The 27,964-nt window shown below is 38.1% G+C and overlaps 1 protein-coding gene across 2 annotated transcripts; it reads left to right on the top strand.

Annotated features, from left to right (window-relative positions):
• On the top strand, positions 1-25,679 carry LOC108276417 (transmembrane and death domain protein 1). 2 transcript variants are annotated; one of them, XM_053686288.1, is made up of 6 exons: positions 1-182; positions 2,741-2,924; positions 5,582-5,761; positions 6,190-6,309; positions 7,580-7,732; positions 22,743-25,679. In XM_053686288.1, exons 2-6 carry the CDS (start codon positions 2,852-2,854, stop codon positions 22,940-22,942), a joined length of 726 nt encoding a protein of 241 aa, XP_053542263.1. In that variant the 5' UTR covers positions 1-182; positions 2,741-2,851; the 3' UTR covers positions 22,943-25,679. The 2 variants fall into 2 exon arrangements, with proteins under 2 accessions (XP_053542263.1, XP_017343554.1); XM_017488065.3 differs by having other exon boundaries at positions 962-2,924.
• The last annotated feature ends 2,285 nt before the right edge of the window (positions 25,680-27,964 follow it).

Here is a 27,964-nt window from a genome sequence, read left to right as displayed (position 1 = left end):
CAGGTAGGCAAATAAAGAGAGAGGACCAAACTGCTGCTCATCTACCCTTCTTTATGCCCAACAGAGGTACACACAGTGTTTACTTTCATGAGGGCCTGTTGCTTTTTTTGGGGAAGTGGTTTGGGGAGTAGGTCTGATAAGTGTCAAATTTCCTGCTTCAAAACTGGATCTAATCAAAAAAGGTGAGTGTAAATTACTATCCAACGTATATGACCCATCAGAGTAGATTGCTATCTATGTTTTTTGTAAGTATTTTAAGACACTTTAACAAGTTCTCTTCACAAATTTTATTATGGGTTTTAAGAAAAGATGAAAAGAAAAAGATAACTGCTCAAGTGCAGAAAGTTTTATTAAATTTTATTAACAGGTAATTAATGTGTATTAGACCAACTGCATGGAGTTAATTAACTCTGTAAAGTCTCAGCTTATTATTCCTCTTAAAGCATATTAGCTAGTGAGTATTACATATAATTCAGCAAATACAAAGAAACTAGTGTAATCATAGGTATGCTGTCACCAGAGAGAGGACCGGGTGTTTAAACCGTTAAAGAAAGTACCCCAACATGACCTCATAAGTGTTGACCTTTTTAAGCCTATGCAGGTGTTTTTGTGTGTGTGTGTGTGTGTGTGTGTGTGTGTGTGTGTGTGTGTGTGTGTGTGTGTGTGTGTGTGTAGGCAGATGGAAGTGTTAGATTTCACTTCATAGGAGTGCTGAAGATTTAGTGGTAGAGGCAGTACAGAATATGCCATGGGCACAGACAGAAAGACAAGCCTGGGCTCGCTGTAGGGAGAGGCCAGGTTACAGAGTGCATACTCATCCAAACGCTCTCAGAACACACCTAACAAATTCTACTATAAACATTAAACATTGTACCAGCCTGACTGTTTTTTTTTTAAGTGTTTATCTTTACCTCTATTTTTTTATGTATTTATTTCATCAGTGTGGCTTTTGTTTTAACAGGGTCCCTCAAGTTGCAGTGTGATGAACTGCATTTATTTTTTAAAAAAATAAATAAATAAATAAATAAATAAAAAAGACTGATATTTCGATTCTGCAGTTTTCTATGGATTCTATCCTTCATTCCACCGGAGTCTGTGTCTCTAAGCAATCAGATTTCAGTGGTGTGAAGCGTAGAAGACATGGAGTAATCACACAAACTTTCCTGCATGCAGAAAAATAAAATCACAAGAGAGACTCACCAAGGCCACATTTCTTAATAATCAATGAGCCAAAATTCTAAACTAAGTAACATCAATTTTGGAGTTGGAGTCAGTTTTTGTATCCTTAGATCAGTATTCTCAGGCTTTTCTCTGTACTGTAGTATGTGTTTGTGTGTGGGCGTGGATATTTGGTTTCAGTTGCTGCTTGAAGCACTTGGAGTATGCTAAACAATGTAAATGTATTCCTCCCCTGACCTTGTGCCCTCCATTTTTGTGCAGAGAGGTTTGAAGTCTATAACTTCCCCACTTTTAACCTCCCCGTAAAGCAATTTGCCTTGCATGTGCCCTTTAACACAAAGCATCAATATCACTGTGCTGTTTTTTTGTTCGTGGGCCAAACAGCCAACATGTGGCACACAAAAATAAAGACACACACACACACACACACACACACACACACACACACACACACACACACACACACACACACACACACACTTAGTTCTTCCAAGATGAGCTTGAATGATGACCCCTCATGCAAATAAACTCGGTACAAACTGTTACATGTTCCTGTCTGGTATGTTTACTGTGTTTAATCCTTGTAAGAAAATGTGCTAAATGCATAATCCGAACTCTATTCTTAACTTAAAATTAGTCCACCATTATTTTGCTCCCTTATAATCTGTACATTTTGAGATGAGTTTCATAATGTGCTATGCTTTCTTTTGAAAATCAGTAGAAAAATTCAAAGAAAAATAAAAGTAGTGGATTTCAACAACTACCCCAGCCTATAAAGTATTCGTATTACTCTGTGGGAAGTTTCAGCCAGTGGTGTGCCTTGAACAGTTTTATATGTGTGCTTAGATTAGTTCAATCAATACTCCCTGTGGATTGGATGTTCATTTATTTTCAGAATAAAATTGCAAATGATTTTTTTTTGTCTTTGCCCTTGGGTTATGGTGTTGTTGTCTTTATAAACAACAAATGCAGGTTATTGCTCTGTTGTCTTTATAAACAACAAATGCAGATTATTGCTCCTTAGTTTCAATAAATCATGGTTGTATGTATGGAACTGCTTTTAATAGCTATACAATAGACATACAATAGAGAGCTGAATGCAACCAGGGAAATATACCATATATGTATGCTTTTGGTGGAAAAGCATGTTCTGCTTCAAAATAGGCTTTCTATTTTTCTCTTTGAATATTAACTGGAGTTTAACATTCTCACTGAATTTTTATTGCTCAGTGAATGTTCTAGCTACATACTTGCAATAAGATAGTATTTTAGTTTTTTTAATGACTTATATTATTACATACTGAATTATGTATTGATATTAAATTAAAAGTTTTCCATATAAGGAAATGTTCATTATACATACTACACTACAAGATTAAAAAGGTTTGAGAAACAAAATCTTATTTACTTACAGTATTATCAGTTATGAATTTTGTTTTAAATGCTTAATAGCAAATTCTCATTAATACAGAGTGCCAAAATCTTCCTTTGAGAGAACGAACAAGATATCCTTGGAAAAGAGCCCAATTCAGGCCTTTAACACAGGATTTTCCTTCAACAGAATCTGATCCAACTAACTCATCCATCCTCAGAGGAATAGAATGTCTTGCATCATGATTCTAGAACACAGAGGCTTTTTAAAAATAAAGACAATTCAAAAAAATATCAAAACATGATTTATACTCAGATGATGATAACTGCACTATTTTTCCTCCTCCTAAGTCCAAGCCTCAGTGAAGATACAGGTGAGAAATGTAGCAGTTTATCAACAATTTCAGTTTTTTGTGTATACAATTTTACATTTTATTTACATGTATTAACATTTTACATTTAATGTTGTGGAATGTACACGAAATAACATTCTTGTTATGATTTATAACTCGTAACAGCTATAAACATTCATCCCTTCATCATTTTTTATCATCTGATGTTAATAAGACAAAAAAATGTAGATTGATAGAGTCTCTGTGTTAGTTATTACTAGAGAAACAATACTATTAGAATGTGTGCATTTGTGCTACAGCTGGCATTACTATCAGAGCTGCTGTAGAAAATTAATCAATGCCTTCAGACCCATCAGATATAAGGATTCAGTAGTACCGTGGTATGATTGGTATTAAAGAATTAGTAATATATTGACAATGGAAGATGAACTAATTCGTAGAAGACAGTATTGTCACTCTTCTCATAGTTACAACTTGTACTGCCATGCCTTTAAAGACATTTCCACACGGGATGTCATCATTTTAAATTGCAATATCATACTGTAGATTAAGGTTAATATAATCATTCCAACATTATCACATATTTCAGTAGGTGAATTTTAATTTTAAGTAATGCATATCAGGTAACATCAGACCACCTGTATATGATGTGTGATCTCATCATTTCATTTTGAAATGTAATTTTACTGTATATCATATTATGAATTTGAACATAAATTTGTTTCAGTACTAAATTTGTTAATACTTTGAAAAAAAAACACACACTATTAAACCAATGTTGCCTGATTACAAATCTTGTTGTCTTTAGCATATTAGCATGATTATTTTTTGACATAGTTCAGGGTTCCAGATGGCGACTAAAATGGTCGCCAATGCGATTAACTTTTTAATTTTGCGACCATGTTTTTTTTCTACCAGTTGCCAGTGGCCACCGTTACCCACAAACAAAATTTTAAAACAAATTAAATAGAAATGACGATACGTCTTGCTGTGTTCGGCTACTGAACGCTTATCTCCTACTGCGCATGCGTGTACCTGCCCAAGCGTGCACTCCTGTATACTTTCCAGTAAATAAACGCTGCACTCTTGTCCTGCAGGGGTTGAAGCGTCGGCTGTGTAGATGAACAGAAACAGCTTTCACGTCACGTTTATCGGGTTAAAAAGTTGGAAGTGTTAACTTTATTAAAGGTGTTTAATTTATTTTGATGTGGTTTAGTTCGTTGGAATTTGAATGTATCCGTTATATGTAGGCTAGCTAACTGCGCAGTTAACTAACGTTGGACAGCTGAGAAGAAAAAATACCAGTCTTTTCCTCATTCCCTGCCCGTCCAAACCCTGCCTCCTCTACATCATGGTATATTATGAGTCATCATTTATGACAATGGGAAAATGTACTGCACCTTTTGGTGCTAAAGCAGGACAAGATATTGCTGGTAAAACAGAGGTCATTCCCAGTTCGAGTCATTTTAAAAAAGAGACCGTGAAGAAGCATGGAGACAGTTAAAAAAAAAAAAAAAAAAAAAAAAACATGAGAACGCCAGGGATTGTGTCATTGCTAGGTCTGCCCCTCGTGCCACAACAACCGTGACAGCAGTGCAACGTGCTAGTGATAAAGTCACAGAAAAAGAGATGAGGGAATTGAAAATAAAATTCAATGCAGCCTACATGACTCTGGAGCCTGAATAAGCAGGAAACAACTAATTGTACATAGTTGAATAAAAGAGTGAAGAAGAAGAAGAAAGAAAAAAAAAGAAACAAATGACTGGACATTTAAGTATTTACGATAATATGATTCAATATGGTATACTGAACATTGCACATATTGTGTATGTAAATAATACATGGTGTAAACTATGGGAGGCAGAGTAAACAAAGGCAGACAGTACAGAGGGGAAAGAAAAGGCAGTGTGAGGTAGCCTTTAACAATGATATCATCATATGTCATATGACATCACTATATTGTGGCAACTGACAATTTGATTTGGCGCCTAAATATTTTGGGTTTAGGAGCCATTCCTAGATTTAAAAAAAAAAAATTTTTTGCCTGGAGCCCTGATAGTTCCAGATATGTTTTAGTCTCATTACCAGCCCCACTGTCACAAGGGGGCAACCAGGGAAGCTGTCTCTGTGTGGGGACTAGGATGAATTTGTCTGAAATATCTCTAATTTATATATATATATATATATATATATATATATATATATATATATATATATATATATATATATATATATATGATCTAGGTAAAGTAATATTTCCCCATTTTTAAAAATGCTTTGGTCTGCTGTATGTTCACAGTAATACCTTCCACACCCACTGAAATGTAGATGGTCTCCGACTATTAGTTCTTTTTTTCCCCATTTGCTAACATGTTGCATAAGACAGTTGAGTTTGTGGATTAGCCTATTTACAAGGCTTAGACGAAATGAACAATCTTGTAATGACACAATATAGAAAAGGGAAGGGGTGATTTACTGAGTTCTGCATTTTTTCAGCTATAGTATTTTTATATACCTCACCAATGTAATTTATTTACCAGATATAAATTAGTCCAAGGTTCCCGTTCAGGTTGAATGAACATAGCACTACACTGAAGTACGGTCCTTGCTATAGTGAATAACTGCATTCAGGTACAAAGTAAGTGGAGGGAATAATCATGACTATTCAATGGCCTCAGTGGAGGAGGAGATAGGATCCTATCAGTTGCAGCGACTGGTGGAGCTGCTGACAGTTCATGAGTGTGAAAAGCTGCTCATGACCCTGTCCAACCCAGAGGAACACATCTTCAATCGGCCCGATCTCGTATATGAAGAGACAAACCAATTCAGACTGCCGTCCCGCACGCCAAGAGATACAGGTACAGAAATTATGTCACAAATTTTTTAACACCAATTTCTTCACAAACACAGAAGCCACAAATCAGAGATTTGATCTGGTGTACAGGATGAAATAGTGCTCATTGTATTCTAATAACAAAACAAAACAAAGACACATCATCTTTATGGTTTACCTGAAGACTTAATGTCATGTGTGTGCTCATCACTAGAAATAAACTAGAGTGCAGGTTGCTACCAATAAAATATTCAGTAAAATCCTCCAGCAGGGTGATTCTGTTAATTAACCCACACAGCTCTAGAAGCAATAGAAGGGAAAGAAATTGTTTAATTGTGTGAGAGGGAGTCATATGAAGGTTTCACTGACAGCTCTTAATGTGCCAGGCTGGACTGCAACTATCTGTGTGTTATACTCTGTGTGTGTGTGTGTGTGTGTGTGTGTGTGTGTCAGATAAAGAGTCCCACTGTCATCCGGCTCTGATAGACTGGCTGAAGACTCATGATGAGCAAATGTACTACGACAGCCTGTATAGCACTCTTCAACAGATCGGAAGGACTGACATTGCAGTAGGTTAGCTATGTGCACATGTGCTCTCTCTCTCTCTCTCTCTCTCTCTCTCTCTCTCTCTCTCTCTCTCTCTCACACACACACACACACACACACACACACCAAATTAGTAATTTTGACTCCTCCCACCAATCCTCCTTGATAAGTTCAGATAAATGTTTAAAAAATATTATACTAATTTAGGATTTCAGTTGCAGTGGAACATTAAGTGTACTAAAGCAGTCCTCGTAATATGTCATTTTTCATTGTTTTTAAAAGTGTACCATTAGTGGAAAATCAACTGGGCAACATTAAATATTCTCATGTTTTTTTCTGGGGCTCCATGATATCCAACCATCTACAAGTATGTGAGGAACTCACAACTCAGTTTTCACACAACCAGAACAACAGTCATACACTTAAGTGTGCATGAAACACAGATGGACACAAGACTGGTTTTCTGGTTTTATTCAAATCAATGAAACAGACAAACCAAAGGGCTATACAATACTCAGAAACGTGAGACAGGCAATCAGTAAACAAGCATTAACTAGACTCCAGAGCATGCACACAACTCTACAGCTGAGTGGCTATGAGAAGGTGTAAATGATCTGACAGCAGGTTTGCTGAAGCTGACAAATTCACTAAATTCATCACTGTCCATCTGTTTGTTCATTAGCCCTTGTTATGGAGAGAGAGAGAGAGAGAGAGAGAGAGAGAGAGAGAGAAAGAGAGAATGACAACTCAAAATAATTCTTCAGTGAAAGCAGTGAAAGTGATTTTCTTGTATAGAAACAGACATTCTCATGTTTGTGAAGTGAACCATGCCGCAATTATCCAAGCTTTTTCAGATTTGTTGTGTGTGTGTGTGTGTGTGTGTGTGTGTGTGTGTGTGTGTGTGTGTGTGTGTGTGTGTGTGTGTCAGATTGTAAATAGTCTGACACAAGGAAGCTATACTGCAGAGGCAAATTATATCCTTATGCTGCTGAGTTTGAGTCTGAGTGTGCTTCATTATACTTGCAAGATTTATAAACTTGGCTGTTAATCTCATTTGAAACTATTCATTGTGCTGCAGAAATTGCACAAGCCAATGTATGAAATAAATGGCAAAGCAACTGCTTAGGCTGAAGGGATCCTTTGACTATGGGAACTACAAAACCTATTTGTATATAATATGAATCAATAATTATTTTGAATTATTATTTATTAATAAGTTTTTAATTCTGTAAAACAATGGCAGTGAGTAATAATTAAGCTTGTTAATTAAAACGACTGCCTGTTGTTGATCTTGTAGAGATGGGAAAGAACATTAACCAGGACAAGATTCTGGCCATGCAACGCTTTGTTGAGGAATACCATGAGCAGGTCAGCAAAATGACATCCCATTTTATGCGCTCACAAGCTGAGGAAACAAGTCACAAAGAAACACATCATTCTGCAAAACAAGGTAAGTACATTGCATTATTAATGCTTTGGAACACTGCTTTAAATGACAGTTTAAAAATGTTCAACATTAGGCCTCATTTATCAAACTGGACACAATCGAATTTATTCATAAATCGTTCACAGGAGCATTATAAAAAAAAAATCCATTGCATTAGAAAAATATTTTGCGTAAATTTACATATGGAGACTCACTAATGTGAACTTTGATCTGAAACTGAATCATATAAATGTGATGGTAACCTTGAAGGGCAAGGAACCAAAAAAATTAGTCGATTTTAAATAAAAAAAGAGTCAAGTTTAAGAAAAAAGAGTAAACCTTAGAAAAACAACTTCTATTTTATATATAAAAAAAGAGGCAACATTAAATAAAAAAAGTAAACTTTAAATAAATAGTCAACTTTTACACAATTAAGTCAACTACAAAAAGGCCAAAAAAAAGAGCAACTTTAAATAAGATCTAGGAATAAAAAAAAAAAGAGTTCCTTCTTTCTCTCTTTAGTAGCAGAGCTCCTGCAAGGGATTTGCGGTGCTGCAAATCCATCCTGTGCTAAAACTTACCAACGGCAGACACCATGTCAGTGCAAGCGTTTTCCACGTGTTTTTAGGCGCGACATGTAAATGGCCCCTAAACCTCACAAGAATCGGAAATCCGCTAATTTCCCATACACTGGAGTGAGACCACAGACGTCTCTCGAGCTGTCGCGACCTTTTTCCCAATACAACATCTTTGGTGCGGCACCTTATGATACGTTTTTTCCCCAACCTGTTAGCACGCTTGTTAGCACGTAAGCTAACGTCAGTCAGTTCCGAATGAATCGGAATACTTTTGCTGAGTTTAAGACTGCCACTGCATCCATATTTCTGTCTGATTTTAACGTCTGTCGTTATCGAAAGTTACTAGGGGAATAAAAACGAACACGTAATGAAAAAGACCCACTGTGTTTTAATGAGTGATTGTGTGTGAAGTGTGAAGCTCACACTTTCCCTTTGAAAGGCAACATCTGGGTTACCCCGTTCCTTGAGAAGGGAATGAGACGTTGCGTAGTTTTGTCATACTGGGGTATGCCTGTAAATTGCATCTTCTCTTCAGAGAAAGAGAAGCTGATGACATGGTTTACAGGTGTCATTTTATAGTCACGCAATGCGTGAAATGCCACATAACCCGACCACGGGAGGCCTATGTATGATAGCGGTCATGCGCAAGGGCACTTCCCACAGCGTGAAGCTCATGCAAAATCTCATTCCCTTACATGCGTTATCCAGACGATTTTTATGGAGTTTTGTGGGTGTCACTAAATGTAAAGCAGCTGTGCCATGAACATGGTAACTGGCATTAATCAACATTTCCACATGAGTATACAGAAAACCAGCATTACTGATCTCCTTTGTAAATTTGTTGGGAACTTGTAGATTGGATTGGTCTATAAAAACATTTTCTAAATTCACTTTACTAAAATTGTTAACATAAATGAAGCACAATGTTTCACTGAAATTTAACAGTTAATGGAAAGATGCATGAACTACCACCACCACTACTACTGATAATAATAATAATAATAATAATAATAATAATAATAATAATAATAATAAGCCCCAGTCCTTATAGCAATAGTCCTTATAACATTGCATGCAGGACAAACAAGATAGACAGTTTATGCAGTACTGTGCAAAATAAGTACATTAAAATAATCAAATTAAATGTTTCTACATTAAAAAAAAAAAACTATAAAGAGCAGAAAACAGTAATAAACTAAACAAAGTCAATATCTGGTGTGGCAACTCTACTTAAAACATCATCTGTAGTCGAAGTTACAATTTGTGCAGTTTTATAAGAAATTTGGTTGGTACATTTTACTGTGGAAAAAGTTTTGTTCAAAAAGTAATGTTTGGAAATATAAAATGTTCCACTGACTCAATAATGCAGAAATCATAAAATAAACATCTATACCACAATTTGTATTAAAAATAAGACTAAGACTTTCGCACAGTATTGTATTTGTTGGCTTTTTATATGCATAAGAATTGCCCAAACAGACTCTGATTGGATATTTCAATCTAACTGGACTATGTCTATGAATGCCAAGTTTGCGTTGTTAAACAGCTGTATACTGAACAATAAGGCTTTGTTTATCTCCAATGCAATGGTGGAACATAACATTTATATGTCTGAATGAAGCATGGCAACGGCCAAACAATTTGCTTCGAACCAAGCCTCACCCACACATTATCTAAACCCGGTTTTATACTGTGGGTTTCAAACAGTCTTTTACGATGATTAATTGTCGCACCATACAAGATGGTCACAATAAGAACTCTTAACAGACTGTGCTCATGTTAATTAAACCATGAAACATGTGTTCATGTCAGATTAAACCATGAAGGTAGCTATTACAGTATCTTGTGTCATACTGGGTGTGCAGCAAAGCAGCACATGTTTGTAGCTCTTCAACTGGAACGTGTACCACAAAGCAGTGGTGGCTTGGTGGTTAAGGCTCTGGGTTACTGACCAGAAGGTTGGGGTTTCAAGCCCCAGCACTGCCAAGCTGCCACTGTTGGGCCGTTGAGCAAGGCCCTTAACCCTACTCTAGGGGTGCTGCATCATGGCTGACCCTGGGATCTGACCCTAACATGCTGGGGTATGCAAAGGGAAGAATTTTACTGTGTATATGTGATCAATAAAGGCCATCATTATAAAAAATAGTTTCACATTGTCATAAAAGTACATAAACTCTATGAAACTCTATTTGCATGCTAATTATCTAGCTACACACCTGAAAGCTATAATTTTCTTAGTGAATTTGCAGACTTTGTCTCAAACCTGGTTGTGTCTGTAGATAAAGCATTAATCGTCGGAGACTTTAATATTCATTTTGATAACCTGGAAGACCCTCTAAGAATAGCGGTTGTGTCCATCTTAGATTCAGTAGGGATTAATCAGAATGTAATCGGGCCTACTCATAATGGTGGTCACACTCTTGACCTCATACTAACATACGGACTAAGTATAGAAAATATTATCATTTTTCCGCAGTCTGAAGTTGTCTCAGACCATTATCTTATCTCGTTCATAATACGTATTGATCATAATATTTCCACCTCGTCTCGCTACCGTGTAAAACGTACCTACACTTCAGCTACTGCACCAAGCTTCATAAATAACCTCGCAGAAACATCAATTAGATTTGGATCACCGTCAGATCACACAGAACTCGATCAGGCGACTGAAAGCTTGGAGTCAACACTCCGCTACACGCTAGATAGAGTGGCTCCACTCAAAAGAAAAATAATTAGAGAAAAAAAATTAGCACCCTGGTATACCGATCAAACGCGAACCTTAAAACAGACAACTCGGCAATTAGAACGTAAATGGCGTCAAACCAAACTGGTGATATTTCAAATAGCATGGAAGGAGAGCCTACTGAAATATAGGAAATCTCTTGGCGATGCTAGAAAAATCTATTTCTCCACCTTAATAGGAGACAACAAAAACAATTCTAGATTCCTTTTCAACACAGTAGCAAAATTAACTAGGAATAAAACCACTACAGAGAGAAACACTCAATCATTACATAGCAGTGAAGATTTCATGAAATTTTTCAATGATAAGGTTGAAAATATTAGACGTGAAATACAGGCCATTAAATTAAAACTGGACAGTACTGTAACAAACCCATTACATGACAGTGTAGCAATATCAGATCAATGTTTAGAGTGTTTTGCTCCGCTTAGAGAGACCGAACTAGCTACATTAATCTCTTCAGCAAATTCATCAACTTGCATACTAGATCCCGTACCTACATGTTTGTTTAAACAGATTGGTCCAGTAGTAATTGAGCCACTTCTAAATATAATCAATTCTTCCCTAAGCAGTGGCTATGTACCTAAATCACTTAAATTAGCAGTTATTAAACCCTTGATTAAAAAACCTGATCTTGACCCGTCTCAATTGTCCAGCTATAGACCAATATCAAATCTCCCCTTCATCTCTAAGATTTTAGAAAAGGTTGTAGCAAAGCAGTTATGCTCGTACTTAGATAGGAATAACATTCATGAAATGTATCAGTCAGGATTTAGACCTCATCATAGCACAGAGACAGCGTTAGTTAAAGTAGTAAATGACCTTCTACTGACTTACGATCAGGGTTGTGTCTCGCTGCTTGTGTTACTCGACCTTACTGCAGCTTTTGATACTATAGATCACACTATTCTCCTTGATAGATTAGAAAATGTTGTTGGTATTAAGGGAACAGTCCTCTCCTGGCTCAGGTCTTATCTGACCGATCGTTATCAGTTCGTAGATGTAAATGGTGAATTCTCCATGCGTACTGAGGTTACTTTTGGAGTTCCACAGGGTTCTGTTTTAGGCCCACTGCTCTTTACTTTATATATGCTACCCCTAGGTCAAATTATTCGTAAACATGGAATTAGCTTCCACTGTTATGCTGATGATACACAGTTGTATGTTTCAGCGAAGCCAGAGGACAGACATAAGCTTAGTAAAGTTGAGGATTGTGTAAAGGACATTAGACATTGGATGTTAATTAACTTCCTTCTGCTTAATTCTGATAAAACAGAAATACTTTTATTAGGCCCACGTGTAGCTAGAAGTATCCTTTCTGATCACATGGTTACTCTGGATGGTCTTTCTGTTTCATCATGTGCAGCAGTTAAAGACCTTGGAGTGATTATTGACTCCAGCCTATCATTTGATGCTCATGTAGATAATATTACTAGGATAGCCTTCTTTCATCTCAGAAATATTTCTAAAATAAGAAACATATTGTCACTACATGATGCGGAAATACTAGTTCATGCATTCGTCACCTCTAGATTAGATTACTGTAATGCCATACTGTCTGGATGTTCCAGTAGGAATATAAATAAGCTCCAATTAGTCCAGAATGCAGCTGCTAGAGTCCTAACTAGAACTAGAAGATACGACCATATCACACCGATATTATCCACACTGCATTGGCTCCCAGTAAAATCTCGCATTAATTATAAAATACTCTTATTAACCTATAAAGCACTAAACGGTCTCGCGCCACAATATCTAAGCGACCTTTTGGTTTTATATGATCCGCCACGCCTACTTAGATCAAAAGATGCAGGCTATCTGACGGTACCTCGAATAGTGAAGGCTACAGCAGGGGGAAGAGCTTTCTCTTATAGGGCCCCACAGTTATGGAACAGTCTTCCTATTAGTGTTCGGGACTCAGACACAGTCTCAGTGTTTAAGTCTAAGCTTAAAACGTATTTGTTTACTCAAGCCTACCCTGACTAGATTCTGTTCTACTTTCTCCCTCTCTCCTTTCGCCGAGCCCCACACGAATTTATGGAGATACTAGAGATCCAGATCCTTTCTGCCTCTGGATGGAGCTCAAATCTTCTTTAATTCCAGACTGCTGGGACTACGGCTGCTCTTAACACCATACAGACTTCATATAAATCCATAATGAACTTTTTCACAATATCTGTTGTTACCCAGATGAGGATGGGTTCCCTTCTGAGTCGGGTTCCTCTCAAGGTTTCTTCCTCTTAAAACATCTTAGGGAGTTTTTCCTTGCCACCGTCGCCACTCAGTGGCTTGCTCAGTTGGGATAAATTCACACCTTTAATATCTGTATACCGTGTTGATATTTCTGTAAAGCTGCTTTGAGACAATGTCTATTGTAAAAAGCGCTATACAAATAAAATTGAATTGAATTGAATTGAATTGAATAATTCATTCTCAGTTTCTTTCCATGTCACGTTTCTTTTTGTCCTGTCATAATACACAGTGCTGCGAAAAAATTTTGGCCTGATTTACCCTGTTTTTGTGCATGTAACACTAAATTGTTTCAGAAATTAAAACAAAATCCAAGATAAAACAAAGGCAACCTGAGTAAACACAACATACAGTTTTAAATGATAATGCTATTTATTGATGCAAAAAGCTTATCCAATACCAACTGGTCCTGTGTGAAAATGTATTTTCCCCCATAGTTACTAATTCCCCAAATCTATGAAACTATATTCATAATGAGGTTCAGCTGGACTAGACACAACCAGGCCTGATTACAGTAAACACTGTTCAATCACATAAACACTTAAACAGTTTTTCAACAGCATGAAGTTGGTTAAAAGGTCTTATCCAGTAACACTTTGCCAAAATTGAAAGAAATTCCAGAAATAATGAGGAAGGTGATTGAAATACATCAGTCTGGGAAGGGTTACAAAGCTATTTCAAAGGGTCTGGGACTCCAGAGAACTACAGTGAGAGCCATTATCTCCAAATGGAAAAACTCAGCACAGTAGTAAACCTTCCTAGAAGTGGCTGATCTTCCAAAATTCCTCCAAGAGCACAGCAACTACTCATCCAGGAAGTCACAAAAGAATCACAACAAAGGACCTACAGGCCTCTCTTGCAACAATAAAGGTCACTGTTCATGACTCCACTATCAGAAAGACACAGGGCCAAATTTCATCCATTTGAAGAGTGGCAAAGTGAAAACCACTGCTAGCCCAGAAGAACATTAAGGCTCATCTGAATTTTGCCAAAACACACCTTGATGATCCTCAAACCTTTTGGGAGAATGTTCTGTGTAGTGATGACTCAAAAGTGGAACTGTTTGGAAGACAGGGGTCTCATTACACCTGGCATAAACCAAACACAGAATTCCACAAAAAGAATATCATAGTTGTGCTCAAGCATGGTGAAGGCAGGGTGATGGTGTGGGGCTGCTTTGCTGCTTCAGGGCCTGGGCAACTTGCAATAATTGAGGGAAACATGAATTCTGCTCTCTACCACAAAATCCTAATGGAGAATGCCCAGTCTTCAGACTGTAAGTATGGACAGAGCCATATCTCCCTGCAGTCCCCATGTGGTTTCCCACTGAAGCTAAGCAGGGTTAAGCCTGGCCAGTACCTGGATTGGAGACATAGTCAGGCATGGCATGGTCACCCTGTGGTCTGTGTGGGGCCTAATGCCCCAGTATAGTGATGGGGACACTATACTGTAAAAATAAATAAATAAGTATATAAATAAATAAATAAATTATTAATAATAATAATAATAATAATAATAATAATAATCCAGCACCGTTAAACAGAGGTCCTGACTCTCTGTGGTCATTAAAAACCCCAGGACACTTATCGTAAAAGAGTAGGGGTATACCATGTTGTCCTGGAGAAATTTGCCCTTCTCTATCTCTATCCTAATAATCCCCATCTCTGAATTGGCTACATCACTCACTCCTCTCCATTAATAAACACTTTGGCTGCTGTCGCATCATCCAGGTGGATGCTACACACTAGTGGTGGTTGAGGAGATCCCCCCATTACTATGCAAAAGAACTTTGAGTGTCTAGAAAAAGTGCTATATTAATGTAACTGTAACTAACTAACTGAAACTCAAGCACAATTGGATTATGCAGCAAGATATTGATCCAGAGCATAGGAGTAAGTCCTAGACCTAGAAGTAAGTGAAAGACTGATCTCCAGTTATCAGAAGCATTTGGTTGCATTTATTGCTGCTAAAGGTGGCACAACCAGATTTTAAGTTCAAGGGGACAATTAGTTTTTCACATGGGTGATAGGTGTTGGATAACTTTTTTTTGCTTCAATAAAAAAAAAACGTGCTGTGTGTTTGCTCAAGTTGCCTTTGTTTTATGTTGTATTTCAATGGTTCTTACCCGGGGGGGCATGGAGAGATCGGAAGGGGGGGCGCAAATTTTTTCAGGAAAAAAACAGACAGGATATCATTTGGGTACTCGTGTAGTTTATTGCTTTTCAAATAGAATGTGCATAAATGAAAAACCATGTTCTTTCTCCCGCTTCATTTTCTTTTTGCTGGGGAGAGGCGGAGCTTAGCCACCTTTTATGTCGCTGTCAGTGCAGACCAGTGTTCCCTACTTAGCCACTTTCAGACCCCTTTAGTGACTTTTTTTTTAATTGCCTAGTGACAAATCTAGCGACTTTTTGGACAAACCTTAGCGACTTTCCAAATATCAGCAGTACTGTCCTGCAAGCACGAGGTCCTGCTTTTCTGCTGCACACTCACCTCTGAGTCTGCTCTGTTCAGTGAGGGGCTGAGAGCCGGAGATTTAACAGCGTCATGGATAATGAGACGCGCCTTTGTCCCAGTTTACATCATTCACATGCGAATGTTTTTAGAAAGCAAGACGAATAGAATGCAACATGTTTTACATGTAAAATAGTCCACATTATTACAGCCTAGTTCTCTTGTTCAAAGTAGTTATAGTGTTCAGAAACATTTTTGATCATTCATGTTCCATACCTGTCCATTATATAGTTTTATAAAAGTCCTAAAAGTTATTTAAAAAAACAAGTTATGAAAAGTAATGAAAAAAGTACAACACAAAAGCAAAATAAAAAAACATATCTATATCACAAACAGATTAAAGATTATGCCACATGATAGGGAAGGCTGGGGGGGGGGGGGGGGGGGGGCTTTAGTTGCAAAAGGTTGAGAACCTCTGTTGTTGAAGATCTAAAACTATTTAGAATACGAGATACACAAAAACAGAATAAATCAGAAAATACTTTTTTCACGGCACTGTAAGTGTGATGAGACATTATAAAAACTGCTGCTACAATGCTCTTCATTTAAATACCCTATGTTTTGTTTACACTGTGCCATTGCCACACTACCATGTTTGTAGCTGTCCCATGAGTTTTGTGTAATCATATGCCATCTTCCTATTGGTACATTTGATAAGTGTCATAACAGAGGTTACACTCTAAGCTTTTAACCAACATTTTGTGACACTGCCAGAACTTTGTCATCAACTGTCTTTGGTCGCAGTTGTACTGAATCTTCCACTGTTGAGCATGTCACATTATACATTCTAAGACCACCAATCTCAATGCATGACCATATCCTTTGCGATGTACAGTTGTGCCTGTGACAGCAAAATTGGGCTGAATATCATACAATGTAAACCAAGCTTGAGTCATTTGAGTGTCTTGCAGTGAAAATCACTGAACCCAAGCCCCTGTTGCATGTTAATTGGGGGAACCGGAACAATTCCTGCCAGGCCACTGGTGTTCTCTCTCTCTCTCTCTCGCTCTCGCTCTCTCTCTCTCACTCACACACACACGCCTGTGCCTCCCTATACAGGATGAGACAAGGAGAGCGGCCCTCTGATATCCCTGATTGGACGCAAGTAAGATACAAGAAATACGCAAATAAATGCGCCAAACTTACAGACTTGTTTATGACCGCAACAAGCCCAGATGACAGTGATGGAGCTGCTGATGTATCTGTGGTGCAAATAATGTTAATTCAAATTACCTACACAGAAAAAGTTACAGTAGATTCTATATTGCGTCAAAAAATAAATAAATCAGTAAATATATTTCCAATGTGGCAATTCACATGAAATTTTCACCAGACATCAGTATTAACTCAAGAAATCTGGAAATATAAAGAATTCACAACATTAAAGTCCACAAATAAAGTTATGTTTAATAAAGTGGAATGTCACAGGAAAACATTATTGAACACACTAACTGAAATGTATTTAATACTTATAAGAAGCCTTTGTTTGTAATGACAACTTCAAGACACTTCCTGTATGAAGAAATTAATGGGCCGCAGTATTCAGGTGTGATTTTGGTCCATTCTTCTAAACATATTGTCTTTAAATCTTGTTCAGTTGGATTCAATTCAGGTGATTGACTGGACCATTGTAACACCTTGATTTTTTTTTCTCCGAAACCAATTGAGAGTTTCCTTTGCTGTATGCTTTGGATCGTTGTCCTGCTGGAAGCTCCACCCACGTCTCATCTTCATCATCCTGGTGGATGGCAGCAGATTCTTCTCAAGAATCTCCCAGTAAAGGGCTCCATTCATTGTTCCTTCAAGTATATGAAGTCTGCCAGTACTATGTGATGAAAAACAGCCCCACACCATGATGCTTCCACCTCCAAACTTCACTGTTGGTGTAGTGTTTTTAGCATGATGGGCAGTGCCATTTCTTCTCCAAACATGGTGTGTAGTATGACAGACAAAATGTTCAATTTTGCTCTCGTCTGACCAGACTACACTCTCCCAGTATTTCATAGGCTTGTCCAAATGAGTTGTAGCAAACTTTAAACGAGCTTTGACATGCCTTTTCTTTAGTAATGGAGCCTTGCGGGGTGAGCGTGAGCAGTGGAGTGCATTGCCTATTGTTTTCTCTGTGACAATGGCACTTTGGTCCTTGGCTCTTGGGCTACTCTACTGATTATTCTTCTGACTCCCTGGTCAGAAATCTTGTGAGGAGCTCCTGTGTGTGGCCGGTTGATGATGAAGTGATGTTGCTTCCATTTGCGGATAACGGCCCCAATGGTGCTTACTGGAAGATTCAGAAGTTTTGAAATACATCTGTATTCCATCAATATGTTTTGCAACAATAAGGTTGTGAAGGTCTTGGGAGAGCTCATTGCTTTTAATCCATCATAAGATGTTTGTGTGACACCTTGGTAACTAAAAGCCTTTTTATAGACCATCAATTTACTAACCCAGCTGATATTAACTTGCACAGATAGGAGGTATAATTACTTACGGATTTCAGCTGGTTCCTTACCTTACCTTGCCTTGGAAAATTGCTTTTTCTTAGCATGTTTGATACTTTTTTCCTGTGTCATTCCACTTTATTACACATAACTTTATTTGTGGACTTTAATATTGTGAATTCTTTATATTTTCAGATTTCTTGAGTTAATACTGATGTCTGGTGGAAATGTCATGTGAATAACCTCATTGGAAATATATTTACTGAAAAAAATGTTCAATAGTTATTTCCCCTACTGTAGGTGTCAAAGATATTTGCTATTTTGTCTCTGAGAAGGGACTCACAATTTCAATATCCTCCATAAATCTTTAGTGGGACCATGCAAGGCCTTGTATTATTTTGGTGGTGTCTTTAATGCTGAGATTAATTCTCTTCTAACATGTCCCAGTAAATCGTTCGATTCATGTTTCCTACGATTATGTATAATGCCCCAGTACCAGAACCAGCCCCATATCATGATGTGCCCACCTCTGTAGTTCACTGTAGGTACAGTGTTCTGGCAACATAAGCGCAACCCTTCTTTCTCCAAATATGACTATTGGCTGAGCCACCATGCTGCCCATCTATTGTAATTACTTAACATTTTCCAAGCTACCCACACATGGAGTAATGAATGGATGATGGTTTAACTTTGTTTTTTCCTGGTGTATATGTAAGTTTACAATGTTTTTGAGTGGACACATGCAATGTTGCAATTGTGCCACTTTGCCGTTACAGTTGTAATTTCAGTGAAAATGTACAGTAAATACTGATAAAAACAAACTGCGTCAGGAAAGAGTCATTTCAGAAAAGGTTACAGTCATTAGAAATCACTAGAATTACAGTGAGGGGAAAAAAGTATTTGATCCCCTGCTGATTTTGTACGTTTGCCCACTGACAAAGAAATGATCAGTCTATAATTTTAATGGTAGATTTATTTGAACAGTGAGAGACAGAATAACAACAGGAAAATCCAGAAAAACGCATGTCAAAAATGTTATAAATTGATTTGCATTTTAATGAGGGAAATAAGTATTTGACCCCCTCTCAATCAGAAAGATTTCTGGCTCCCAGGTGTCTTTTATACAGGTAACGAGCTGAGATTAGGAGCACACTCTTAAAGGGAGTGCTCCTAATGTCAGCTTGTTACCTGTATAAAAGATACCTGTCCACAGAAGCAATCAATCAATCGGATTCCAAACTCTCCACCATGGCCAAGACCAAAGAGCTCTCCAAGGATGTCAGGGACAAGATTGTAGACCTACACAAGTCTGGAATGGGCTACAAGACCATTGCCAAGCAGCTTGGTGAGAAGGTGACAACAGTTGGTGCGATTATTCGCAAATGGAAGAAACACAAAAGAACTATCAATCTCGCTCGGCCTGGGGCTCCATGCAAGATCTCACCTCGTGGAGTTGCAATGATCATGAGAACAGTGAGGAATCAGCCCAGAACTACACGGGAGGATCTTGTCAATGATCTCAAGGCAGCTGGGACCATAGTCACCAAGAAAACAATTGGTAACACACTACACCGTGAAGGACTGAAATCCTGCCTGCAAGGTCCCCCTGCTCAAGAAAGCACATATACATGCCTGTCTGAAGTTTGCCAATGAACATCTGAATGATTCAGAGGACAACTGGGTGAAAGTGTCGTGGTCAGATGAGACCAAAATGGAGCTCTTTGGCATCAACTCAACTCACCATGTTTGGAGAAGGAGGAATGCTGCCTATGACCCCAAGAACACCATCCCCACCGTCAAACATAGAGGTGGAAACATTATGCTTTGGGGTTTTTTTTCTGCTAAGGGGACAGTACAACTTCACCGCATCAAAGGGACGATGGATGGGGCCATGTACCGTCAAATCTTGGGTGAGAACCTCCTTCCCTCAGCCAGGGCATTGAAAATGGGCCAAGGCAACAAAGTAGTGGCTCATGAAGAAGCACATTAAGGTCCTGGAGTGGCCTAGCCAGTCTCCAGACCTTAATCCCATAGAAAATCTCTGGAGGGAGCTGAAGGTTTGAGTTGCCTAACGTCAGCCTCGAAACCTTAATGACTTGGAGAAGATCTGCAAAGAGGGGTGGGACAAAATCCCTCCTGAGATGTGTGCAAACCTGGTGGCCAACTACAAGAAACGTCTGACCTCTGTGATTGCCAACAAGGGTTTTGCCACCAAGTACTAAGTCATGTTTTGCAGAGGGGTCAAATACTTATTTCCCTCATTAAAATGCAAATCAATTCATAACATTATTGACATGCGTTTTTCTAGATTTTTTGTTGTTATTCTGTCTCTCACTGTTCAAATAAATCTACCATTAAAATTATAGAATGATCATTTCTTTGTCAGTGGGCAAACGTACAAAATCAGCAGGGGATCAAATACTTTTTTCCCTCACTGTAAGTTTAACAGGAAAGTGTTGATAAATATTATTAATGTTATCTATAAAAAGTTTGTAATGTGTTCATTTATACTAATTAATTGATATTATAAATAATGTCTGTTATTCAAGACATCCTCGTATTTAAGCATGTGATCAGTAAGCAACAAATAGGCTGCTTGTTGGTACATTTCTACCAGACAGAGCACGGCAATACAGTACAGTTACTAATCCAAATCCACAGCAATACATATCCCACTGAAGGACCTTTGGACATTTTCCATTATCAAAAAATAAATAAATAAATATCAACTTCAGGGTGGCAACATACGATTATATCACCCCATTGTTGATTTTTATACAACAACAGCATGTCCTGAAGTGTATTATTCATCTAATAAAAAGGATAGTCTGGGTTCTAAAATCAGAGCAATGTTCGAAGCCATTGTAAAATCCTGTAAAACATCTCCCAAAGTTTTTTTATTTCTCTTATACCACAGTCATTTCCAAAGGATTAGAAATTTTATTAATTAAACAGCCACACGTCATACTTTTTAATCAGCCTACAGTTCCATTTATTGTGGAACATCTGTGAACAGACACGTATCTACAGGGCAGGCAAGGCAGCCAACTGCATACTGAGAGGGCCCCTGAGGGTTGATCATTTAAATAATCCGAAACGTGCGCAACATCTCAGCAACCCCCTTAATATGGGACCCTTTGCGGGATGCTATCTTGTTTGAGGACTCATTTATGCTCCTGCACCACTCCTTAATGCGCAAACTTTAATTCCTGAAAATGAATCTGAAACATTAGCCTATCTGGCAGCCAGAAGCTCAAGGGAACTCAACAAAAGGAGGAAAAGAGGAAACAGGACAGTTGTATTTGATGGAGATAATGGCAAATGAATTAAGGATAATTAAAGACAAACAAACCCAAAGCTAGTCATCCAATTTCAGTTTTAGGGTTAGCATGTTTTGAATACTGTTAACAGTTCTTAATGTGGGCCGAAATGTAATAAGTACAGGGAATAATGCATGCAACACCTGCGGCACCACTTGGCAAGTACCGGAACTGTTTCTCTTGCTCCCATTAATCAATGCTTTAAGCTAGTTAATACATTAGTTAATTCCAGGGGAGTAACCTGGCTTGGGTATTTTTTGGCTGCAGCCCCGAAGATCTTTTCTTTAGCTCCGAGTAATTCTCCACTTGGAGAGGTTTGTCACCACATAACTGAACATCAGTAAAAGAAGACAGCCTGTAATTTTGTATCTTCAGTGAATGGAGGCAAGACCAATCAGACAGGCTTTACAGGAAAACACATGGAAATACTCCTGCTTTATTGGTTGCCAGGTCTCAATTCTGCTAGCTCACACAGTCATTCTGTGTTAGGGAAATTGATATATATGGATATATGGAGGGGTTTTTGTTTGTTTGTTTGTTTGTTTGTTTGTTATTTACTAGTAAAATGGTTGAAACTGAAACACTAACATCCTCTCATGCTGAGCACGAAAACAAGATGTGTAAATGTCTGTATGAGTTCCAAGTCACGTGAACATGATATGAGCAGGGCATAAGAACAGATAACAATTTGCATTGCACTGTAGCAGCTTAACACATACAATGATGGCTTCGTTTTGCCTCCCCTTGGCTAGCAACACCTAGCCTAGTCTCATGTTAGATAGCCAAAATGTTTTATATTTTATCGGTCTGGTAGTCCTACAAACAGTAATAATATTCGAGGCAAGTTTTATGATAAATTAAACTAAAGCCCCTTTCTTTATTTGTTTTTCAATATTCTTAGGATTGTTTTCAATAAAGAACTGAAATCTTCGAAACACATGTCTACTGCGATTCCTCTACAGAAATAAAGGGTCACAACAATATCTCTGGGTAACATGAAGACATAACATAACATAAATCTGTCAGAGGGGCCCCACGTACTTATTTTGCATGGGGCCCCCACATATTCTAGGTTTGCCTCTGTCTGTGAAACAAGTTAGGTCCTGTTATCACTAATAACAGTTGTAAACAGTCATTCTCCCATTTCTTTGTGTAATTTATGCTGTTTTTGTTGTTTTTGCTGTTATACAGTGAGGAGCTTGTCCTGGAAGGATTTGGACCTGGTCATGGAGCGACAACCAATGCCACCCTATCAGCACCACATGCTGGATGGTGCATGGCCTCTGTTCCATGGACTCATCCTTGGAGTTTGCTGTGCACTGCTCTTAGGCATACCTTTATTGCTATTTATCTTATGTCTACCACTATGTGATCTCTCTAGTCAATCTTAATCTAATGATAATCCCAACACGAGCAACACCATATACACTGGTGTTCCTTTCACCTTGATTTTGTGCTAGCATTAGAGAAGATTACACTGAAACCACAGAACTGAAAGGCAAAAGCTACAGGATGCATTTTTTGTAATGAGTATTAGATACTATAAAATTGATCATAAACAATGTTGTGCTGTAATTGATTTTACCATTATATTTTAGTGTAGAGAGTCACGTAATGGAGGCCAAGATGGACGCAGTTGCAGGTAAAACACCGTCTTTAATGAAACGTAGACAAACAAATCCAAAACAAGAGGCAAGTTGTAAATCAGGCAAGGCAGAAACATGAACAAAATAAATTAGAGCAGAGTCACAACCAGATAAGCAAACAGAGAAATAAGGCTTGGTAATGTCAGGTGCACAAAAACAATACTGAGCATATACTGAGCAGGTGGGGTTACTGAGGTGGTAGAACGTCCCTGGTTAGGGGACCAGGGAAAACTGGCTTTAGTCGGCAGATGTGGAAAGATGGCTGTGATGACGTAAATCTAGTTTATAACTTAAGTGATTTGTTTAAAAAAAGTTAAAGGTCAGAGTTTATTACAACTTAGTGGGTATCTCACATCTTTTGTGGCGAGCCAGACCTGAGCTCCTGGCTAATATTGAGGATTCTCCACTCACCTTCAGACAGCATTGGCTTTGTATACTCGGGCAGCTTGTTCCAGACATTGGTCATTGCTTTTCCAAACCTGTTCACTTTTTCAAAACCAGTCATCCACTGCTGACGAGTCTGTGGGATTGGTATTCCAGGGGAATTGTGGAGGTTAGTATCCAAGCATGGCAGAAACTGGGCCCAGTCTTCTGGATTGGCAGCACAGAATGTTTGAAGGAACTGCCCCACGTCTTGGTTAGCTCTTTCTATCTGGCCATTACCCTGTGGATGATATCCGAAGTTAGGTTCACAGTTAACTACAGCTTCCCATAAAACTAGCCCACATATGGGAAGTAAATAGGGCTGGTCACTCACTATTTTCCCCAGGACTCCAAAATATCTGAACACATGACAGAACAGGAGCTCAGCTGTGGTAAGAAAAAGAAGGTATGCTGGGGAGCAGGATTAACCATAGTGATTTAGCAACATAGTGAAAAGCAATTGATTACTGCCAGGATGGCAGTGTTTCCCTCCGAGTCTGACAGGTCAGTGAGGAAGTCTTTTGTTAAGTGGGACCAGGGCCACTGTGGTGTGGGTAGTGGGAGAAGTTTACCAGCTGGCATGGAGTGAGGCACTTTGGCTTGCACACATATGGTGCAGGAGGACACCACCTGGTGTATGTCAGCAAACATAGGTGGCCACCAATACTTTTCTGTAAGGAGATGATATGTACGATGAGCGCCCAGGTGACCAGTCACCAAGGCGGTGTGGGCCCGTATGATAAGTTTTGTTCTGAGCTGCTCAGGGACAAAGAGCCTGTTAATTGGGAATGAGAGGGGTATGGCCCAGTCCATCTCCCAAGTGATAGCTCATATGAGATAGGAGTGGGGTTAGAATGTGCTCCTCTTCAATGTCACAGGATTCACAGGAATAGACATGGGACAGGGCATCCGCTTTTATGTTCTTGGAGCAACGTGATATGGTACGGTAAACTGAAATTGAGCACAAAACAGGGACCAAGAAGCTTGTCGGGGGTTTAACTGCTTGGCTATGTGAAGATACTCAAAGCTCTTATGGTCAGTGAATACTACAAATTGATAAGTGGCCCCCTCTAGCCAGTTTTTCCACTCTTCCAAGGCAAGTTTGATAGCTAGTAGCTCATGGTTGCTCACATCATAATTTTGCTCAGTGAGGCTCAGCTGGGGAGAGTTTATGTGAAAAGAAGGTTGATGAATGGAGCTTGGGATTATCCCCGAATCACTGAGAGAGTAGTGTAATTCAGTAATACAGTGAGGATTGTAGTCTAATTCAGTGCTTTTTGTGCATCCATAAAAAAATAACACATAAATACTTATATACAATAAAAACTAAAATAAATGAATTATATATATATATATATATATATATATATATATATATATATATATATATATATATATATATATATATATATATATAAACACACAAACACACTATCTCACAAAAGTGAGTACACCCCTCACACTTTTGTAAATATTTGATTATATCTTTTAATATGACAACACTGAAGAAATGACACTTTGCTACAATGTAAAGTAGTGAGTCTACAGCTTGTGTAACAGTGTAAATTTGCTGTCCCCTCAAAATAACTCAACACACAGCCATTAATGTCTAAACCGCTGGCAACAAAAGTGAGTACACCCCTAAGTGAAAATGTCCAAATTGGGCCCAAAGTGTCAATATTTTGTGTGGCCACCATTATTTTCCAGCACTGCCTTAACCCTCTTGGGCATGGAGTTCACCAGCGCTTCACAGGTTGCCACTGGAGTCCTCTTCCACTCCTCCATGATGACATCACGGAGCTGGTGGATGTTAGAGACCTTGTGCTTCTCCACCTTCGGTTTGAGGATGCCCCACAGATGCTCAATAGGGTTTAGGTCTGGAGACATGCTTGACCAGTCCAATCATGTGAAATACTGTAAACTTCTGCCCACAAGAATGTTTGAGATGTTTGAGAATGTTTGAGAGAGGAGGAGCCGCACAAACTCTGAGTGCAACACAGTCACTCGGCTTTACAATCTCAAACAGCAACGAGCCAAAATAAAATCTAAATCTGTTTTATGGTGTTGGTTCAGCTACATTTTTTAAGACCTTTGAAATGTGAATTTAAGACATTTTAATGCTAATTAAGGCCTTATTTTTACATTAAGGAATTTAAGACATTTTAAGACTTTTTAAGGACCCGTGGACACCCTGCTACTATGTGTCAACATTATCTTCCACTATTGTGAATGTAAACCTGTTCAATTATGTGGAATCTGTGTTTTCAATTGAACTAGAGTTTAACATAAAGTATACATTACATAACATAAATTTTAAATCATTAGACATTGTAACCTGCACAATAGCACTCAGAAAGTGACACAAAAGATTGGTCAGGAAGAGAAGAGTATGCTGAGGACAAACTGTGCTGAGGATAGCTCTTTGTTATCAAATTAGCATCTAGTAATCTGTAGGATTGGCAAACTATTTGTGCTAAATTCTTTACATGGTCAAAATTTCCACAGATAATTGAAATATTCTCTCTGTGTGTCTTTCCCTTTCTCTTTTGCTGTCTCTCTCTGCTTTCTATTTCTTCTAATAGTGAACCAATTACTTCATTATAGAAATCTAGCCTAATGTGCTCCTGAACCAGGCAGAACAGATTAATAATGGTGCTAAGCAGCGATTAGAGGCAATTAGTTCATAAATCAAAATCTAAACAAATTACAGTGTGGTGGAGGGTGGAACTGAACATTCAGAAAACTGGTAGGCCAAGAGGGCATGGATTGGAACATGTTTGTCCTGTCATATGGAGGACACCGCCAGTAAGACCTGCTGCTTGGAATTTAGCCTAATCACCACATGCAGAGAATACAGACTACTACAGCTCCCTGATTTACGCTTTGTTTACAAAATTAGCAGATTTTTTAATCCAGGAGGGACAATACACCATGATCACAAAGAAGTACATTATGGCATAACATTTTATATTTTTATTTTTAATTATTGATTTTTCAACTCTAGTAGTCAATAGTCAAACATCTTTTTCAGAAGGTGGTAAATAGGATGTGAGGGAACATTACATTTTTCAGGTGTGCCAACAATGTGGGAACAACACCATTCAGTTTGTGTTCTTATATTCTGGGTAGCATGGTGGTACAGCATGTTGTGTTGGCCTGGGTCACTCTTGAGCCTGGGTTACTGTCTAAGCTGAGTTTTGTATCTTCTCCCTTTGTGTTTCCTCTGGGTTCTCTGGTTTCCTCGCACCCCAAAAAAACATGCCAGTAGGTGTATTGGGTATTCTAAAATGCCCCTCGTGGCGAATGTATGTGTGCATGGTACCCTGTGATGAATTGGCGTTCCATCCAGAGTGTATTCCTCCCTTGACCCATGCAAACTGAGATAGGCTATATATATATATATATATATATATATATATATATATATATATATATATATATATATGCATGCACGTGTGTGTGTGTATTAAAAAACATTGCTATTTTGTAATATTACTATTGCGCTGAATAATACGGATACAAATAGTAATAAAACAATAGTAATATATTTCTGACTTAATTCACTTTTATGTGTTAGACCTTGTGGCTTTTATTTTGGTGAAAAACCACAGGAAGACCTTTAGTTGGCAACAGTTTTTTAAAATTCATGAGCAAAAATAAGTTCAATCAATGGAAATTGTTTTTTTTTTTTTGTTTTTTTTTACATATTTGGACAAGCAAACATTTTATTCTATTTGAAACATGACCTATTAATAAAGGTGACACTCTCAAATGACACATAAAATTTACATTTTGTAGTAATTTTCACAGTTTAACTTAACAAAAAAACATCCGTTGCATGGAAAAAATAAGTACACCCTACTATTATCACACCTTCAAATCCATAAAATTAGAATCAGGTGTTCAAGATTGGGTGCCAGTTATCAGAACCTTCTTAGGGAGTGCAGCTAGAATCTTATTTAAACCCCTCTCAAAACTACTGTCTGGTGTTCCCTTTGTTATTGAGGTGTGTGGTGTCATCATGCCAAGATCTAAAGAGTTCTGTAAGACCTTCAGAAAAAAGGTTGTGGATGCCGATGAGTCTTGCAAGGGATTTAAAAAGATCTCCAAATTATTTGAAATGCATCATTCCACTGTAAGGAAAATAATCTACAAATGACAGATGACAGATTTCAAATGACTGCCAATTTGTCCAGGATTGGACGTTCCAGCAAATTCAGCCCAAGAACAGACCATCTGATGCAAAAAAAAGTCTCTAAGATCACCAACTGTTGGTGTCAAAGTCAATCAGAAAGACATTGCACAAATTTCTTTCTGTGCTCTGTACAGACGACTCAATGAGTT

The sequence above is a fragment of the Ictalurus punctatus genome, chromosome 15, assembly GCF_001660625.3.
Source record: "Ictalurus punctatus breed USDA103 chromosome 15, Coco_2.0, whole genome shotgun sequence".
NCBI classification, from domain to species: Eukaryota; Metazoa; Chordata; class Actinopteri; order Siluriformes; family Ictaluridae; genus Ictalurus; species Ictalurus punctatus.
The sequence above is the reverse complement of the archived record's forward strand: the minus strand, read 5'-3'. Positions and strand labels throughout refer to the sequence as shown.

Bases quoted from the DNA above. Each gene is read 5' to 3' on its own strand.
- LOC108276417 (XM_053686288.1), top strand. From the start codon at position 2,852: ATGATTTATACTCAGATGATGATAACTGCACTATTTTTCCTCCTCCTA. The intron at 6,310-7,579 runs GTTAGCTATGTG...TTGATCTTGTAG, and splicing joins AAGGACTGACATTGCAGTAG to AGATGGGAAAGAACATTAAC. The intron at 7,733-22,742 runs GTAAGTACATTG...GCTGTTATACAG, and splicing joins ACATCATTCTGCAAAACAAG to TGAGGAGCTTGTCCTGGAAG.